Here is an 18,330-nt window from a genome sequence, read left to right as displayed (position 1 = left end):
CTTTGTGTAAATATGGGTATTCGGCGCCGTCGCTCCGTGCCATACTTTCATACACTAAGGAGCCCAGGGCGGCGAAGTCCTTGTAGATTAAAAGGAAGACACTAGTGGTTGGTACTAGCAATGGTGGCCAACAGCTATAAAGTCAACTTCGTTTAGGAATCAACTTCTAAGCATATAGAGGGGATGGTGCGTGGAGATGAGTGTAGAACAAAAAATTGACCTACTAATATCTCGGAACTGGCTGAACGGATTTATGCCGGATTTGTTCCATTCGATACGGTTTGGGATCTTATAAGTCCCTATTGAAAATTATCAAGTTAGGTAAAGTGCTTTAGAGGTTGCAATAAAGGTTGATTTTCACACAACCTTGACACTCGACCTATTTGCGTAAATATTTACAACATTTAACAAATCCAAAATCCAAATGCGATACGTAATAAAAGAACGCTCCCTATAGGAAAACTCCTTTTACAGAGCTTTCTTTGATATTTTTTTCGCATTTAGACTCAATCAAGTACAAGCAGGAACCTGTCGCTATTGATTTTGTGGGGAAGGCGTCAATCACTGAGGTGATTTAAATAAGTTTTTCAATTCTATCTTGTCTTATTTATTGACAAAAAGGCGAAATTCTAACATGTTTGACAGGTTAAGGATTCGGTTCAATTTCCAACAGTTTTGTTGCACTATTTAAAAAAAATAATTTTGTAACAAAACTTTGGAAAGACACTTGCTTGCTCACTTTCTACTGAACTATTTTTTAATTAATTTCAGGATAGAACGGAGTTGTAGTTGAAAGTTTGGTTTTATAGATTTGAAGTGCTTCCAACAATATTCTGAAAGTTTAAAAAACAGTTTTGAGGGTTAGCTTTAAAAAATTAATAATATTTCCAGTAAAAAACGTGGCTTATGAGTAGGGCTAGTGATTTTTTTATACTTTGCCCTTGGCAGTAAAATTTGTTAAACGCCGCGAAATGCCGCGAAATTTGAAATAACTTTTTCTAAAATTGCTACCCAGTGTATTTAAAATTAAACTTTTTAAATTTAAATAACTCACAAGATTTTACCTGGCATGTTGGAAACAGCTTTATGCAAAAAAGTTTCATGGCAAATTCAGAATTATATTAATTAATTAATACACAATTTTGAAAAAAAAGAATGTGAAAAAACGTTAATCAAAACGTCAAAGAATGAACGCAAAGCAATTCGAGTATTATATTATATCTGCAAAATTTATGAACAAATTTAATTTAACCTGGTAAAAATTAAAAAATATAGAAGCCGATTTAAGGTACCGCGAATTTGCCGTGAAATTTCAAGGTTTTGTAATTGGCATGCTAGGAAATTTCATATTTTTTGCCGTGAAAAATCACTAGCCTTACTTATGACAAAGTATTGCGGTGTCTTCGATAAAGTTGCATCACACCACATAATACAAAATTCGTTATTACAGTTATTCTTCTGTTCAAAATAGATCTTGAATCCAGCTCTGAAAAAAAAACTATTCTGACTAATCAACTGCCACTTCCATAACAAATTAAAGCATAAGCATAGGTGCCCACCCGCAGTTGCTACTCCGTTATTGACCAGGACCTCCAGAAGTTACATCCACGAGCCGTGGAAGATGAGTGGGAGCTATCTTTCCTCGCTTCGCAACTTCTCAAAGGCCCCTATCATGCTGATCAATACCGGCGCCGGCCACGACCAGTGGTAGGGTCACGGGGAAGTGGATGGGAATGTTAGTCCGATACTTGAGTGATAGAGACCGCCCAATCGACTGCTTCTCCGACAAAGTATCACATGAGTTTTGAGGGGGTTAGTAGATGGGTATGAGGTCAGGATTCACGAGTGGCAGTGATGTGACCATGAGCATTTTGTTTACCGGTTGAAAATTTTAAATCTTGGGCAGCCGGCTGCGGAAAGATAGATAATTGATTATTTAAAATGGTTTTTTTTTATCGAACGCGTGCCAGCCGAGCAGTAGTGCTATGGGCTGGACTTAGCAATATATTTTTACTGTTTTTACAATTTACAGTATGTAAAAAAAGTATTTACACCCCTTGGGCACTATGCACGTTTTGTGATGAAACATGTAAAAAATTTAAAGTTTGACAGGAACCTAGTACTACGTTTTGTTCAGAAACTCATGCCAAACATTTTGCTACAAAAAGCTCATGAAAAGAAGATTTCTATAAAAAGTTATATAACAAATACTATTACGAAAATAAAAAAGGTGCAAAAAAAGTTTGTACACCTTTCGAAAAATTAACATAAATAATGTTATTTGTTGACAAATCACCATAAATCCAGTCTCCCAACTCCAAATAGGCATCCTTGACTGATTAAAAAAATAATTTGGATTGAATATAAAGTTTACTAACTACTTAGTATAAATGTTTATATAACTCTGGAAATTCTATATAAAACTTATCTAAACTTAATTTTGCAAACTTTTAATTCAACTAAATGTCAATATATTACCATAGAATTGCTAAATAAACATTTTGGAGTGGGTATAACACCGTTTTGGGGGTATTAGTATCGATAGAATAGATTTTTCGTTGGAATTTCGTACCAACCCGGAATTACGTCGTAGGAAAATCCGCCGGCATCCGAACCGGTACACGATTCACAAGTCAACCTATGTGGAATCGGAAAGGGCATAAAATTTCCGATCTTTTGATACCCAAACATCTAGGTTTTCTATAAAACCCACGTTTTTAAATACCTGGGCAAAAAGTAAGTTTGATCCACGAGAACAAAAATTACGAAAGTCCATACATTTTTGGCAGGTTGCTCAAACGAAACCATAACAACGTTTTTGCCTAGGTATTTAAAAACGTGGGTTTTATAGAAAACCTAGATGTTTGGGTATCAAAAGATCGGAAATTTTATGCCCTTTCCGATTCCACATAGATTGACTTGTGAATCGTGGACCGATCCGGATGCCGGCGGATTTTCCTACGACGTAATTCCGGGTTGGTACGAAATTCCAACGAAAAATCTATTCTATCGATACAAAGACCCCCAAAACGGTGTTATACCCACTCCAAAATGTTTATTTAGCAATTCTATGGTAATATATTGACATTTAGTTGAATTAAAAGTTTGCAAAATTAAGTTTAGATAAGTTTTATATAGAATTTCCAGAGTTATATAAACTTTTATACTAAGTAGTTAGTAAACTTTATATTCAATCCAAATTATTTTTTTAATCAGTCAAGGATGCCTATTTGGAGTTGGGAGACTGGATTTATGGTGATTTGTCAACAAATAACATTATTTATGTTAATTTTTCGAAAGGTGTACAAACTTTTTTTGCACCTTTTTTATTTTCGTAATAGTATTTGTTATATAACTTTTTATAGAAATCATATTTTCATGAGCTTTTTGTAGCAAAATGTTTGGCATGAGTTTCTGAACAAAACGTAGTACTAGGTTTCTGTCAACATTAAATTGTTTAGATGTTTCATCACAATATGTGCATAGTGCCCAAGGGGTGTAAATACTTTTTTTACATACTGTAGATAACGCGAGCAAATTTCAAAAATAGTAAATAAATGACGCTTAACTCTTCATAAAATCGATAGTTTGATGAGTTAATACTAAAACTGCCAGTTGGAATAAATTTTTACGATCATTTACGACGACAATTATCGCCAAAAAACAGGACTGTGCGTCCCCAAAAGCACTGCACTTATAATGGCATTATTCAATTATTACCAATCACCCCATGCACACAAACAGCGACACAAAAGAGACGAAAATTATCGCGAAAAAACAGGACTGCGCGTCCCCAGAAGCACTGCACTTATCAAATCAACTGCCACTTCCATAACAAATTCAGTAAAAATTTCTTGAAAACAACTCCATTTTATCACCCTCAGTATAACATCAATCTGACTTCATATCACTGTAAAGTATTTAGTATTTGTAAGATCTCTGAGGAATTGTAACTCTTAGTTTCATACAAATTGTGAGAAGCTACAAGCTTTTCTAATAAACGTCTGTATTTGGTCATTGCCGAAATTGTAAAATCTAATCATTTTATTAAAATTCTGTATACACAGATATTTGCGATTTTTGGAATCGCAGATTTTTCTGTATATTCAACAAGGCTGCTCACAGCAGTCGGCCAAGAGTAAAATAATTGTAAAGTAATTGTAAGAAGAAAACTCCCTCGGATAACCAATTCATAAAAAAAAAATGTGTTCATGCGCTTCACATCCACTAATTGTCATAAATGGACTCATGTTCATCCTTAAACTTATCGAGCCATGGTGGTCGATCCTGTAAAAAGCACTGAAATGTTAAATCTAGGTTATGTGATCGATTGCCGATCTCAATACTTTTTTTAAGGATAAACTTTGTTGATAATGAACCAAAAAGTACTATGTCCTCGGTCATCTCGTGCTTTTTCCTCTCGAATTAGTGCAGCGCTGCTTTGGGTGTAGTAGCCCACAGTTCACCGCAAATTAAGCTGCCGTAACATCGCATAAATACAATAATTGACAAATTAACCTGCTTCAAAACTTGGAGCGCGAGAGGAGGCTTACATCAGTGAATCGCTACTATTCGCTGCCACTTTACAGAATTACCCTGTTTCTCCCTCTGCGATGCTGAAGACCGACCTAAGCTGATGGCTTTTTATATAGCCAAATTATTTCGATCACTTCCTAGCAATTTTGCAAAGCGAATCCATCAGTCATTCGAGAGGCAGACTGACAGTCAGTTGGAGCGATCTTTTGTTTCGCGATGGTTGAAAGCCCTTTCCTCCGTGTGCTTTGTGCTTTGGTGAGATTAAGAGCTTGAAAAGTTGAAATTGCAGCAATGTAATGTGCGTCTGAATGGTCTTATGAAATGTTTGTATTATAAATCCGTCAAGTTGGTGCTTGCCAGAGATAAACAAATTATTTCAATATAAGCCATAACTTTGTAACACGAAAGTGACTACCGGATTTAATGTCTTTTTAATTGACAGCAGATATCACCCTGGCGGGAAAAGGCTAATGATAGCTGGAGCGACTGATGAAGTTAGGCACAATCTCCACGTCAAAACTCGAGGGACACCACGATAGTCAGGTCGGCTCGCCGCCATAAAAAACCCAGTTTGATCCAGCATCACTGATTGGCATGATTGTCCACGGAAGCCGTGTGGCACCACCAAACTCACTCCCCGGGACTAATCGAAATAATGCCCCGTGGTTGGGTTCCACAGGCAGAGTGCTTTCGTTGTAATCCGATTTGCTTTGACTGCAGGTAATAAAACACTGCAAACGTGATCACTCCATTGGCTGGCGCTGAAACGCCCCTCAATTCTAACTAGTTCTGTGTGCAAGTTTATTTGTTTGGTTTGCCGAAGGTGGAAACAAATTGACTCTGTTCCGTAAACAAACAGACCGTGGAAGCTTGCAAGGATTGTTAGCTTTAGATGGATTGATTCACTTTTGCACTTTTTTAATATTGTTTACAACTTGGAAGGAATCCTTATTTAAATTCATAATATTTTACTTTTTCATGAATAAAAACTACCAGAAAACTCAAATCATTAGGACATACCTAAATCTTCATGTGACAAGCAAAAAAACACGCGTTCAACGATGTGACCGGTTCTTGTGAAATGTGACACAGTCATGCGAAATGCGAGATTCTGCGCATCGCCGAAATCAACATCAAGCGGCGATCGCGATCACCTAATTTCCCAACACTTGACAAAAACAAAGTTGCTAAATCTATCAGATACAAAAAAAACAGCACCTCAGCAAAAAGTTTTAAGAGACCGGCACAAATTCGTCGATTTACTCACACTCGTGAAACGTGAGACGATGAGTCGTGGTGGAGTCGACGACCGCGACGTGATCTTCAGCGACCTGTTCTGGTGCAATTCGGCACAATTCCTTGGCAGTATGTCAAAGCCATCGGAGAAGGAGGCGCACGTTCGCTTCAGCTCACCAGCCAAACCAACCCAGCGCGAAGAGATTATGTCACGCAACACGGTGCAAATTAGCGCGGTCTGCCTCGGTGAAACATAAATGAAGACTTGCTGCAGCTCCATCTACGGTTTTGTAGCGATTAATGCTACACACATGAGTTCGCTGACTTGGGGCCGGCTGATGTGGTCATACACTTCACGATACAGTTCGCCCAAGAGTTCACCTTCAATTTGGTTCGCTCGGCACGGGGTCTGCTTCTAGAAAATGCATGTTCAACACCGGTCTAGGGCTTCGCTACCTGCCGTACTGGGTCAAGTCAGAGGTTGCCCAACAAAGTGCGTTCGATGATAATGATTATAATGGTGATGGTGCCGGAGATTGGAAGCGGCATGAGTGATTAATAAAAGGTTGATAATGGCTACGGGCATCTGATACGACATTTGAAGATCGAGTTTTATTAGGGCACAGTCATGATTGGTTTCCTGTTTGAAATGAAAGGGAGGGTTACAACATTCTTTCCTGTCAAATATTTTATAGGCACAATGTTGGTGCGTCTACAGTTTGAAGCACCTCGATGTTATTTAACTCAACAATTCAGATTTGACATCCAAAATGATAATTTTGAATTTGAAAACCAAAATAGGTCCGAAAATATTTGTCACTTTTCATATGAAAGTAGTTTCTATCTTATCGTGCTATCTTGTCACTCCCTGATAATTGATGTAAGTGCAACAACTGGCCAAAGGGATGTCAGGTCAGAACGCGTTTGACGCACGTACAAGTTAGACTACCGTAAACATTTGTAATTATAACTCGGGACTCCAGCAACCAGCTTCAACCAAACTTCGGGACAATGCACATAATGGTCAACCAAACAAAACGTGTTTGTTATTGTTTACATTGTGTGCTTTCGTTTTTGTTTATTCAAGGTCAAACATTAAAACGCGTTTTTCTCGGAACGTCGAAATGGCGGGTGCGACAAGATAGCACGACAACGTCGATATGATCTCTGCCACCCTCCCATCATTTAGGAATATTCGTATAACTGTTCCGATGAACCATTTTTGGAATTATCACAAGTGTATCTTTCGTCATGTCAAGCAAATCTAATTTTGGCTTTGTCTCAAGACTCTCAGGGTACATTCACAAACCACGTAGATATCCAATTTAAAATAAACTTATTTTATCAAACTTTTTATACACTTTCATTAGTTTTCTGAATTTTGAGATTATGGCTAAAACACAACATCACACGCATCGACCAACCCAACCCAAGACCATCGCGATGCCCGTGAAAGTCTTCATCATTTCGTAGTCACATCGTTAGCTCCAATGTCAACGTTACGACCGAATACGTAACGCGGACTCGATGTTATCATCGGCTAATTCTTTTTTATAGATCCACCGACCTTCAAACGCCGATGCCACTGGGGAATCCTCTTCTCCCCCTAGAGAGCGTCCACTGACTGGGGCGTTACTCTTTCCGTCTTTCAAGGCCACACCTTAAGCGAAGCGATAGAGCCAATTTCACACCTTAACGGCACGCTGCCCGATTCCACCGCAACCAGTTCGGCGCAACCAACCCGACGCCGAACCGGGTGAAGGACGCAAGGCCGTCCACTTTGGACAGGCCAAAATTTGACCCAATTTCGTCGTTTGCTTTCGAGCCACGGTTCGTCGCTTGGCAGTTGTTGTTGTCACCATTCGTCACGTTGATGGCTGCTGCAACTTTGTAGTGGCCCCGTCGGTATACCCTTTTGCAAGTCGTTGAAAGGCCCTGTTTTTTTTCGAGACTGCACAAAAACAAGCTAAATGCGACATTTTACGTCATTGTTTGCTGTCTTTCTTCGGCACTCGATGTGTCATTCGGCGGTTTTATTGGTGTAATAATTATTGAATAAACCTTTCAAGGGTCGTTGTGCAGACTTTGTACAACCAATTGACAGCTAAAAAGTGAAGATTCAGTACCGAACAGGCAGTAAATTAATCATTCAGGAGACTAAAATTAATTTCAATTGTATTTTTTTTTCACAAAAAAACAACATATTTAAAAATGTAGCTGACAAATTGAAATGCACCCCAGAAAAAGTTGAATTACACGTGTTCCACACTCACTCTAAATGGATACAATTTACTCAGCTAACAATTTAAAACGCGGCAATTTATTACGACATTTATGGCTCCGCTGAAGTGGCTCGTATTTTCTTTTCGCTAAACACATTTTTTTTAAACTAACCGGCAACTAACAAAACAACTCCTAACCAGTACCCGGTCTTTCTAGCCCATTAACGATGCATGGTTTGTAAGAGAACGCACTTCTAACTCTTCGCGGTTCGGGGTGCTTCGCAGAATTAATAAGTAGATGTTTTGTGTTTGGTACAGGTTTGGATACAGCATTTTAAATAAATTGTATAATGTTTCAAATATAAATTGATTTTTTTGTGTGCAATTTATTTGGAATATTTTAACAATTAAGTGATTTTTATTACAACCTTTTAAAAATAGCGTTCCTATGCAGAAATGACCTTTTGATAAAGTGATCTATAATTACGACTTATTATTTAAAATTTCAAACAAGAAGGCATTACAGTAAAAAATACACAATACAGACATTTGAGCAATTCTCTACGAAATCGGTCTTTTTTCTTCAATTTTAATTTTTGTATTTTTTAATCCGGCTGAAACTTTTTTGGTGCCTTCGGTATGCCCAAAGAAGCCATTTTGCATCATTAGTTTGTCCACATAATTTTCCATACAAACTTAGCAGCTGTCCATACAAAAATGATGTATGAAAATTCAAAAATCTGTATCTTTTGAAGGAATTTTTGAATCGATTTGGTGTCTTCGGCAAAGTTGTAGGCATGGATACGGACTACACTGGAAAAAAATGATACACGGTGAAAAAAAATTTGGTGATTTTTTATTTAACTTTTTATCACAAAAACTTGATTTGCAAAAAAACACTATTTTTATTTTATTTTATTTTTTGATATGTTTTAGAGGACATCAAATGCCAACTTTTCAGAAATTTCCAGGTTGTGCAAAAAATCTTTGAGCGAGTTATGAATTTTTGAATCTATACTGATTTTTTTCAAAAAATCGAAATATTGGTCGCAAAAATTTTTCAACTTCATTTTTCATGTAAAATCAAATTTGCAATCAAAAAGTGCTTCAGTAAAATTTTGATAAAGTGCACCGTTTTCAAGTAAAATCCATACTTAGGTGACTTTTTTGAAAATAGTCGAAGTTTTTCATTTTTTTAAATTAGTGCACATGTTTGCCCACTTTTGAAAAAAATATTTTTGAAAAGCTGAGAAAATTCTCTATATTTTGCTTTTTTGAACTTTGTTGATACGACACTAAGTTGCTGAGATATTGCAATGCAAAGGTTTAAAAACAGGAAAATTGATGTTTTCTAAGTCTGACCCAAACAACCCAAAATTTTTTCATGTCGATATCTCAGCAACTAATGGTCCGATTTTCAATATTAAAATATGAATATTTGTGAAATTTTCCGATCTCTTCGAAAAAAATATTTTCAGAATTTTCAAGTAAAGACTAACATTTTAAAAGGGCGTAATATTGAATCGAAAAAAAAAATCGAATGACCGAAATCTGAGAGAACTGCTCATTTGTCACAATTTTGTTGAATTTGGCATGGATCGCGGTTGATGGACAAATTTAAAGTACTTTTTGCAATACCCATCGTTGGATAGGTAATCAAAAGACCTTTCCAACAAGCCCAAAAGATTGAAGATCTGACAACCCTATCAAAAGTTAGTGTAGTGTTAGTACTTTAGTGTTTTTTATACACTTTTTTTTGAGGCCGGATCTCAGATAATTTGAAAATAAGTGTTATTTATACACTTTTTTGAGACTGTGTAGTGTATTCACTTTATGAATGCGAGCAAGGCACCAACCACCTAAAGGGGGATTAAGTAACGTTTTTCTCTTATCTTTTCTCTTCTCTCTCTGGCCCAAAACTCACATGCGACAAGATAGCACGATCACGATCACGACTAAGTTTAAGATTACTATGTGAATTTTTGAGTTGATCAGTATATCGTCGCTTGTGTGCTATCTTGTGACACGTTCTATCTTGTCACAAGATATCACACAGGTGGGGCAATTATATTTGCACGTTTTGAAAATTTCGTCGTTTATGGATGCCCCCTGACTAAAATTAGAACAAATTTCTTAGGATGGTGAGGCAGTTGCCCCATGTTGTCCCACCCTGTGCACGCTACACAGAAAAAAAATGATGGTAATATTCATCAGGAAATGGTGACAGATTTTGTGGCAAAATAAATGATTAATTTTACCTCTGAAAATGATGAATTTTCATCAGTTTTTGATGAATATTCATCAGGTTCACATTTTTACACATTTTTTAAGTAATATTACACAAAAAAAAGAGGTAATATTCAACCTACCAAATTTTCAACATTCCAAAATTCAACTTTTTTTTGCTGTGTAGTGCACACAAGTAACGATTTGCTGTTTTGAGGGTAGGGTCTCAACTTGATACGTTTACAATTCAAATGATTAAATTAACCTCCCTTTTCTGTGACACGCTTGGACCCAAGGTGACAAGCTAACCGCACTCGCGCAGTGCTTGATAAATAATCAAGCTGGCGGAAAATTATATCATTGTTCAACGCGCACCCACAGACGCTGATTGACCTGTCATTTTTCCAAACCCCCGATAGACCAGATTGCATAATCAAATTGTAGTCTGGGGGTGCACGCAGATGTGTGGTATGCCCTGCTCTGCCAATTTGCATAAAATATGAGCCAAGGTGAGCCTGCAGGTGGTTTTTGTGGTTGATATTTCGACGGGGGCTTTGACCCATAGCTAATAAGCCTGAGTGCTCGAGAGATTTCTCCAAATTGATGGCAACATTCAATTAGCATCGGCACATTTAATAAGCTTCATCCAGAACCACATACTCTGTCTCATGTGGTTCACGCAAAGGAGGAGGGGGGACCTCAATTCAGTCAACCGCTCTGGGTGCACCGTGGAACTTTACTGAATGAATTATACTCTGGCTGAAAACAGGACGCAAACAGGACGTGTCTAAAAATAGCTTGCAGCTTGGTAGGTGACTTGTAATTGATTGTGTCACGTACACGGTTGGTGTGGTGGCACAGCAGAAACACTCTGCGTTATTTAATTTCCTGTTCTACTTTTGCAAATAAGGACAGCGCCTGATGGTATCCAGTAATATCAACGAAACAGATGAGTTGGGTGATGTTTCCATCGGTGAACTACTTTGATTATTGTTTCTGATATTTGTTATGTGATGTTTTAAAAACCTTTTAAATGAAGTAAAATATATTTGAATTGGTCTGGGCATAAAACGACCTCTATTTGTCTATGGAATCTAGTTACACAATTGTGCTACATTAACTATGTCGCAGCCGAGCTGAAACACTGTAACACGACTCAATTATCGACACTAGCCGTTCGATTCCAACGGCTTGATACAACCAGAAGTGAATGTTCATTAGTTCTGGAGCAACATTTGAAAGGGGCGGTACGACATTGCTCTTACGGCCTTTCGTCCCATTTAAACGCGTGTAATGAAAGGCCGTAAGAGCAATGTCGTACCGCCCCTTTCAAATGTTGCTCCAGAGTTTATCATACGTTTGTGTCACTATCGAGACTTTCATCGGCGCAATGGAAATACACCGAATCCGTATCCAGAAAGCTAACAAGAGAGCGAAAAAAAGAAAAAAAACCCACAATCCATTGTGCAGAATGGACAATATTTCCTTTTAAAGTTATGCGATTATCCGGAACCGGACCGGTTCCGTTCGCTCGTTCAGGGTGAGAGTAATGGGGCAGCCTTCGTCACCTTGTCGCCGTTGATAATTGCAACAAGATTCAAATTTGTGCTCACTTGCTGATTTGCAAGTTGCAATCGGAATCTTGGGCTCTTGAGGCAAAAGGCACCTTGCCTTTGTGCAGTCAACATCGACATTAGGAGTTTCCTTTTATTATTCCGTTGTTTGTCATGTTGAACCGTGAAACTCTCTTTGGTGCGCCATAGATTCAGCACTGAAACGGATTTCATTTGAATGAAAACGCATTCCATAATTTAACAGGTAAACAATGTCTCTACCCATTCAATAACACAACGATATGAAATCATTGAAGTCATCTCCATATTCCTTAATCCTTAACCAAATGTATGTAACGTAATCATCGTTGCAAAAAATAAATATATTTAAATCATTCCAAAAAGTTAAAACGCTCGAAACTTGGACACTTCAACTTGCTTTATCAATTATTTGGATAAAAGTCCGCATAAAAACTGTCAAAACTGTGTTATTTGATGAATTTTCACATCAACTTTCATTTCAAATTTATTTGGAGGCTGTATTGACTACAAAACAATTAAGTGGTTAAATACATGTAAATCGGCATAAATGTCAAGGGTTGATATGGCACCACCTAAAATTTTAGTACGAATTGATGCGACTCATAGAAAAAAATTAATGTTCGAAGCAAACAGGTCCGGATTTCGAATCAGCTTTTATCAGCGTATAAAGTCAACTTCGTTTTTTTATCAGCGTATGAGATTCAAAGCACAACAAGTCACTTGAATTTCAAAATTCTGATGAAAAATTGATCAAAACATATTTTGCATGCATTCTCTTAAAATGTAGTCCTGATTAAAAATTTATTTAAAAATTGTTACAAGACTTTAAAAAATATATAAATAAACTTAGGTCTCTGTAAAATATGTTCCAACCTGACAAGAGTAAAGAAGAAAAAAAATGTATTAAATTTACCTTTTTTCCTAAACCATAAAACAAATGTTTCTAGAAGATATTTCGTAATTGTAATTTTTTTTTAAGCTCTGTACTTTAGATTAAATAAAGGTTAAGATAAAAGTTATCATTTTGAAAAAGTAGGGGCCATCCATAAACAATGTGAACATAAAGATACGTATTTGTAAGATTTTTTTCATAAAATGAATGACTAATCTCAAAACTGTAAGATTCTGAAATCTGTGAAAATGTGAAAAAAAAATATGTTACATAGAATAACTAATGATAAATAATAAATTTGTCTCTTAAAAGAGATCTATTTTAATGAAAATTAAGTCCCTTTGTGCCATCATAAATGGGATTCTTGTTAAGATGTTAGAAACCTTACTTCAACTTTCAAAAATATCTGTTTAACCCTCTAACGCCCATGATTACTCCAGAGCACCACAATTTTTTGTCTTCAAAATTAAATATCTCTGCAACCATGCATTTTTTCAACCTGGTTCAACCTGCAGTTTATATAGAATATTAACTTAAAACCATTAAAATTTTATCTAATTTAGTCGATCCAATAACGAGTAATTTAGAGAAACGTAAAAAATCTCGATTTTGCTCAAGGCGGGAAGGGGTTAAACATGTTCATGCATTTACCTCCTAATATAAAAAACATGTGGTTTTTTTGTGGGTGTTGACTCACAGGTGACGACAAACTGACTTCAAAACAGTTATTTTATGCCATTTTATAACGCATTTTCCACTCAATCAAATCATCGCATCACGCAAAACGCCTAAATGTAGACTCCAACCAATCAAAACATCGCCCCAAGACCGCTCTCTTCACAGCTGTCTTGTAAGCGCAACCTGTTCGCTTCCACCCATCCACCCACATTTACCGGCACTCGAAGCCAGTCAAAACAAGTTTTTTGTTCCTTTTCCTCGCGTTGCCACACTCTCCCATTCATTGCGTCTTGGCCTGAGTGTATCGGTATACGGCGTAGTGGAAAACAACCCAAACAAATCACGAACCGGTTCACAGATGCTCGGCGGCAGTGTCTAAGATGACGCCGCAGGTTAATTTAATCTGTAACGGAAAATAACCCCATCTTCGATGCATTGTGATAAGAGATTCACAGCGGGATGACGTAGGTGATGCAATTATTTAACTCGATTTGCTGAATTTATAATAGGTTGAAATTGAAACTTCACTTTTTCTCTGTGATGATCTCAGACAATCGAGGTCATGTCGAGGAATCACTTTCAGATGAGCATATAAACGCTGACAATTGCTTATCGCGACTGTAAATCACTCCAACGAGCGTTCGTCCTTACCTGGAAAGAAAAAAAGATAAAAAGTCATGATTAATTATCCGTGTATGCAAAAGCGCTTACAAGTGTAATGTGATCAATGAGTACCCACTTTAACATTGTCTTCGCTTTGTTCTATTTGCAGGTAAAGTGCGACCATTTGCGCGGGCGCAAGCTGACGTAAAGCGGACCTCAAACGAAGTGCATGCCTGGAGTCGAAGTGAGCAAAACTGCCCAAACTTCGAGCCTGCAACGCTCCCTTCTTGCTGAAGTGGCGAGGTGAATTATGTTCCGTCGCGGACAACAGCACCAACAGCAGCAGCAGCGGCATCGAGCAAAAGTTATTAGCAAAAATTGGCGCAAATATCCAAATTCCTGAAGAACAGCAGTGTGTTGTTTGAAGAAACGCCCTTATAAACTCAGTGGAATAGCTTTCATTAAGCTTGTTTTAGGATTATATTAAGGTTACCCAGTCTTCAGAAAAACATCAACATCATGGTGTTCAACGTATTGATAGCTTCATCTGTGATCAAAACCGCCACAGTGGTCGGTTCTAGTCTGTGGCTCATACCGTTCTTACTGGGAGCGATTTCGTACTATCGTTACGATCGAGTCGATCCGGAATCCCGAGTAATCGATCAGCAAAATTTGCACCCGGAGTATGACTTTATAGTGGTAGGTGGTGGTTCGGCTGGTGCCGTTGTCGCCAACAGACTGACCGAGATAAGCCGGTGGAAGGTTCTGCTTCTCGAAGCTGGACCAGATGAAAACGAGATTTCAGACGTACCGTCACTATCCGCATATCTACAGCTCAGCAAACTGGACTGGGCGTACAAAACGGAGCCCACTAGCAAGGCATGTCTAGGTATGGTCAACAACCGGTGCAATTGGCCGAGAGGAAAGGTTCTCGGTGGTTCCAGTGTACTTAACTATATGATTTATGTAAGAGGAAACAAAAATGATTTCGACCACTGGGAATCGCTAGGCAATCCCGGCTGGGGCTACAACGATGTATTGCAATATTTTATAAAATCAGAGGACAACAGAAATCCATATCTTGCCAAGAATCCCTACCACGGTTCGGGAGGATTACTAACAGTTCAGGAAGCGCCCTGGCACACTCCACTAGTGGCTGCTTTCGTTGAAGCCGGTACGGAGATCGGGTACGAAAACAGAGATATCAACGGAGCTCACCAGACCGGATTCATGATTGCTCAGGGAACAATTCGACGCGGTAGTCGATGTAGTACGGCGAAAGCATTCCTCAGACCAATTCGGTTGAGAAAGAACTTTCACGTAGCCATGAATGCACACGTTACCAAGTTACTGATTGACCCCGGAACGAAGAAAGCGGTGGGTGTTGAATTTTTCCGACAGGGCAAAAGACATTTTGTTAAGGCGAAACGTGAAATCATCATGGCCGCTGGATCTATCAACACGCCACAGATAATGATGCTCTCAGGAATCGGTCCAAAGGACCATCTCGATGAAATGGGCATTAAAACAATCGTCGACCTCCCAGTCGGTAAAAACATGCAGGACCATGTGGGCATGGGTGGTTTAACGTTCCTGGTTGACAAGCCCGTAGCGATTCTACAGAATCGTCTCGAAGCAGCTTCCGTCACGATGAACTACGTTATCAACGAAAGAGGCCCGATGACCGTGTTGGGAGGACTGGAAGGAATTGCTTTCGTGAACACTCCGTTTGCAAATATTTCTCGAGACTGGCCAGACATCCAGTTCCACATGGCACCAGCTTCACTAAACTCCGATGGAGGAGCCCGGGTGAAGAAAATTCTCGGTCTCAAGGAAGACATTTACAAGGAAGTATTCCAGCCGATAGAAAATACGTATAGCTGGACCATTATGCCCTTACTCTTGCGACCACGATCCCGAGGATGGGTGCGCCTCAAGTCCAAAAATCCCTTCCACTATCCAATCATGAATCCCAACTACTTTGAAGATCCCTTCGATGCAGCAACCCTAGTAGAGGGAGCCAAGATTGCTCTGCGAGTCGCGGACGCCAAAGTCTTCAAGCAATTCGGCAGTCGGCTGCACAGAAAGCCACTTCCTAATTGTAAGCACCATAAGTTCCTCAGTGATGCCTACCTAGACTGCCAGGTCCGAACCATCTCGATGACCATCTACCACCCAGTGGGAACCACCAAAATGGGCCCAGAATGGGACCCGGAAGCTGTCGTCGATCCCAGACTGCGCGTTTACGGAGTCTCCGGTCTGCGCGTGATAGACGCCGGTGTCATGCCCACCATCGTCAGTGGAAACACCAACGCGGCCGTCATCATGATAGGCGAAAAGGGCGCCAACATGATCAAAGAAGACTGGCTTGGCCAAAGCTGATCCACAGATGAATGACTGCTGTACAGAGTTCGATTGCGTTAAATCAGTCGATTTAGATCCAAAACCTAAATTAGTTAAATAATACTGCGTGCCATTCTGCGAGACCTATAGATTTGTTATTGTTACAGTGTGAATTCTTATCCCGTCGTTTGCGAATAATTGAGATTGTCAGTGCTTAGGTTCAACACCCCCAAAACTAGCCGTAAGAGCTGTTACCCTTTTTGTAAAAAACAAGATCACGTAGAATAAACCAAAACAAGGGTAAACGAATAAAGTAATTAACCGTGAAAAGGCTTTTCATTTGACTTCCTCACATCCTCCATACATGTTAAAACATCAGAAAGCCACAAAACAGACAAGGAAAGTCAAGTTCAAGACAGGAGCACCATCGGCAAGTATATGCTGCTCCCATCATGGTCAAGATAAATGCAGTTATACCACAGTGAATGTGCGGACTGCATTGCGGCTCTCAAGGTCGCGCTCAGCTGTGCGGATCGTCACGCTGCCACTACTAAACTACTTTTAGAATTATACAAAGTAATTTGCATAACCGATTCCACCGCACCGGTCTCCAGCAGCGCATTTGTTTACAAATATTTTCTACTACTCTTTCACCGAGAAGCGTATGTTAAGTTAACGCAGAAATGAAATAAGTTATCGTCAGACTGGAGACATTTGAATGATTCTTAGTCGTTAGCAGGTAAATGTATGCAATAGGGTGGATCGATATGTAGAAAAGACGTTTCCATTTAGTGGCATAAACAACCCTCCCAAAAATTTTAAGAAATTTGTTTTCACCTGACGTCTCACAAAGCGTTTATAATTTAGACCATATGTTTGACAAGTTCATCCAATTTATCCAATATTTGAGTTAAGTGTGTTGTAGCCAGGGATGGAATAATCGCAAAAAAATCATTTTCGCTTGCGAACTTTTTTCACCCGCGAAAGAGAGAGGAGGCAAATCATGCAAAAGAAAATCGCTCCCGAACTTCTCAAATAAAATTAATCTGTTGGTGATTTTTTGTTAATTTCCTTGTTAGCACCACTTAAAATTAATTATTTCGCTTTGTTTAGACACATTGCCCATCTACAAAAAGTGACAGGTGATTTTTCGACTTGTGACGTTACACTTGCAAGTGTAGTAGTGAAAAAGATGTTCCGCCGAATAATCAAGATGATGATTTTTTTTTAGATTCCTTTTACCGATCTTTCGTGCGCGAGAGAGGAGAGCCATGCTCCCTTCGGATTATTTCTCTTGATGAACGTCCAATGATTTTGATGATGATTATTCCATCGCTGGTTGTAGCTCTAAAACAGGGCGATAGCAAGCAATCTGTCGAGTTCGGAAATGGGTTTTAGCTGACATAAAGTTTTGTATGAACTAAAGTCAGGAAATTTTCGGGACTTAGATTCCTATCGATCAATATCTATTTCTGAATTAGACAGATTGCTTGCTTTCGTCATTTTTTCATCTGCAACACAAATAACTTCTGCTATCTGCAAAAAAGAAATCAAAAAGTTTTATTTGAAAACATGAGTCATGCCAAACCTTTCCGTTTTACCCTAAAAAACTTATTTTTTTCCAATTTTTTAGTATTTAATTATTTTGTGATTTCAGATAAAAATCTTGTTTAGAAGCTGTATTTTAACGTCAAAGGGCTGGTATGTCAAAATAAGGTGCCCGATGTAATTAAATGCTTTTCTACTTCTTTTTGCAATTCTGTTTTTAAAATATCAACTTTTCCTGATAGTCTTAAAATACTACTTTTTGAAACTATTTTGGTTTTGAGTTAACCAAACACACGAACCCCAATCTAAAGCGGAGAAAAAAGTGTAATTTAAGAATCCTTTTTAAATTGAGAATTCTCTTCTGTTGTTCATTTCTTCTGCATCTCGATGTTACGGCGAACTTCTCTGCTTCTTCATGAAAATTCAAATTGCTGATTTTTTTTCACACGAA

General features: G+C 38.4%; 2 protein-coding genes across 11 annotated transcripts in view; one reads left to right on the top strand and one right to left on the bottom strand.

Annotated features, from left to right (window-relative positions):
* The window catches only part of LOC120425664 (glucose dehydrogenase [FAD, quinone]), a 148,334-nt gene extending 131,673 nt beyond the window's left edge, over positions 1–16,661 (top strand). For 4 of the 5 annotated variants that reach the window (XM_052709308.1, XM_052709309.1, XM_039590249.2 and 1 more), the window contains exon 3: positions 14,158–16,661. In XM_052709308.1, the coding sequence (XP_052565268.1) occupies positions 14,508–16,370 (1,863 nt within the window). In that variant the 5' untranslated portion in view covers positions 14,158–14,507 and the 3' untranslated portion in view covers positions 16,371–16,661. Of the gene's footprint in view, positions 1–14,022; positions 14,079–14,157 lie in introns of those variants that run through there. The other variant, XM_052709310.1, reaches the window with a different exon arrangement.
* LOC120425934 (flotillin-2) overlaps positions 1–18,330 on the bottom strand; it is a 367,849-nt gene that overhangs the window by 292,850 nt on the left and 56,669 nt on the right. The window lies entirely within an intron of this gene.

The sequence above is a fragment of the Culex pipiens genome, chromosome 3, assembly GCF_016801865.2.
Source record: "Culex pipiens pallens isolate TS chromosome 3, TS_CPP_V2, whole genome shotgun sequence".
NCBI classification, from domain to species: domain Eukaryota; kingdom Metazoa; phylum Arthropoda; class Insecta; order Diptera; family Culicidae; genus Culex; species Culex pipiens.
Note: the sequence above shows the minus strand (reverse complement) of the source record. Positions and strands in the feature narration are given on the sequence as shown.